Source organism: Sinocyclocheilus grahami, unplaced genomic scaffold, assembly GCF_001515645.1.
Source record: "Sinocyclocheilus grahami isolate Dianchi unplaced genomic scaffold, SAMN03320097.WGS_v1.1 scaffold126.1, whole genome shotgun sequence".
Taxonomy (NCBI): Eukaryota; Metazoa; Chordata; class Actinopteri; order Cypriniformes; family Cyprinidae; genus Sinocyclocheilus; species Sinocyclocheilus grahami.
This window is the reverse complement of record NW_015505305.1, coordinates 4,290,787-4,291,806: the sequence shown is the minus strand read 5'-3', so window position 1 is coordinate 4,291,806 and position 1,020 is coordinate 4,290,787. Positions and strand designations below refer to the sequence as shown.

Below are 1,020 nucleotides of genomic sequence, written 5' to 3'. Positions count from 1 at the left end.
AAATCGCTTCAACTGTGGGACGTGGATGGATAAAATGGGAGAGAGTGACAAAGCCCATAATAGAGGTGTTCCAGCCACACCTAGGTACTATAACTACACGCTAACATACCTGTCATGCTAAACCCATATAATAATGCTCCACTATATTTAGCACAAAAGAACTCTTTCAGTGTGAACCACTGAGACTGAGTAGCTTTGAGCTTGGATAAACCAGTCCTCAATACGTCAAGTGGATAATGGTGTTGTGTTTATGTGCAGGGACGGCTCTGCGGTGGAGATTGTGGGTCTCTGTAAGTCAGCGGTGCGCTGGCTGATGACGATGAATGAGAATGGAAATTTCCCATACTCCTCTGTCACAATACACAGAGATGGTACATCCTCTTTAATACTTTCTCATTCTCAATGAAACTGTCAATGTTTATTTATTATTGTTTGTTACAAAATAAGGTGCCAGAAATTGATTTTTTTTTGTGTTAGATAAGTGGCAATAATGAAATATTTATTTATTTTTATTTTTAATTGTATTTATTGAATTATAAGGTGCCAGTAATTAAATTGTAATTTTATTTTATTTAGTTTTTATTTTATTTTTTCTTATAGGATAAGGTACCAGTATTTTTTCTTTCAAGGCGGATTTAAAAAAAATCTTATTACAAAATAAGGTTCCAGTAATTAAATCTTTTAGTTTTATTTTCTATTATTACAAAATAAGGTACCAGTAATGAATTTAATTTTACTTTATTTATTTTCCTCCAAAAAATTTTAAAACTACTACCAGAGCAAGAGGAATGTTGCTACAGCGACTCACTTTTAAGTCTAGTCATTCCTGTCCTGTTGAAAATACATACCTTCAGTAGTATCACGATTCACTGTTATGATACAGTATAATCAGCTGACAGCATGCTAATCATTTTTCATATATTTTAAAGATATCATAACCATTACAGTGTCATTTTTCCAGGAACAGAACAGTCGGTGTCCTATAAAGAGTGGAATCAAAGGATCCAGGAGAATTTTGAA

General features: G+C 33.1%; 1 protein-coding gene across 1 annotated transcript in view; it reads left to right on the top strand.

Moving 5' to 3' along the window:
* Positions 1 to 1,020, top strand: part of LOC107590314 (glycogen debranching enzyme-like) — a 5,196-nt gene that overhangs the window by 2,903 nt on the left and 1,273 nt on the right. Inside the window, exons 5-7 of the mRNA XM_016279020.1 lie at positions 2 to 84; positions 259 to 371; positions 962 to 1,016. Coding sequence (XP_016134506.1) covers positions 2 to 84; positions 259 to 371; positions 962 to 1,016 — 251 coding nt within the window. The remainder of the gene's footprint in view (position 1; positions 85 to 258; positions 372 to 961; positions 1,017 to 1,020) is intronic.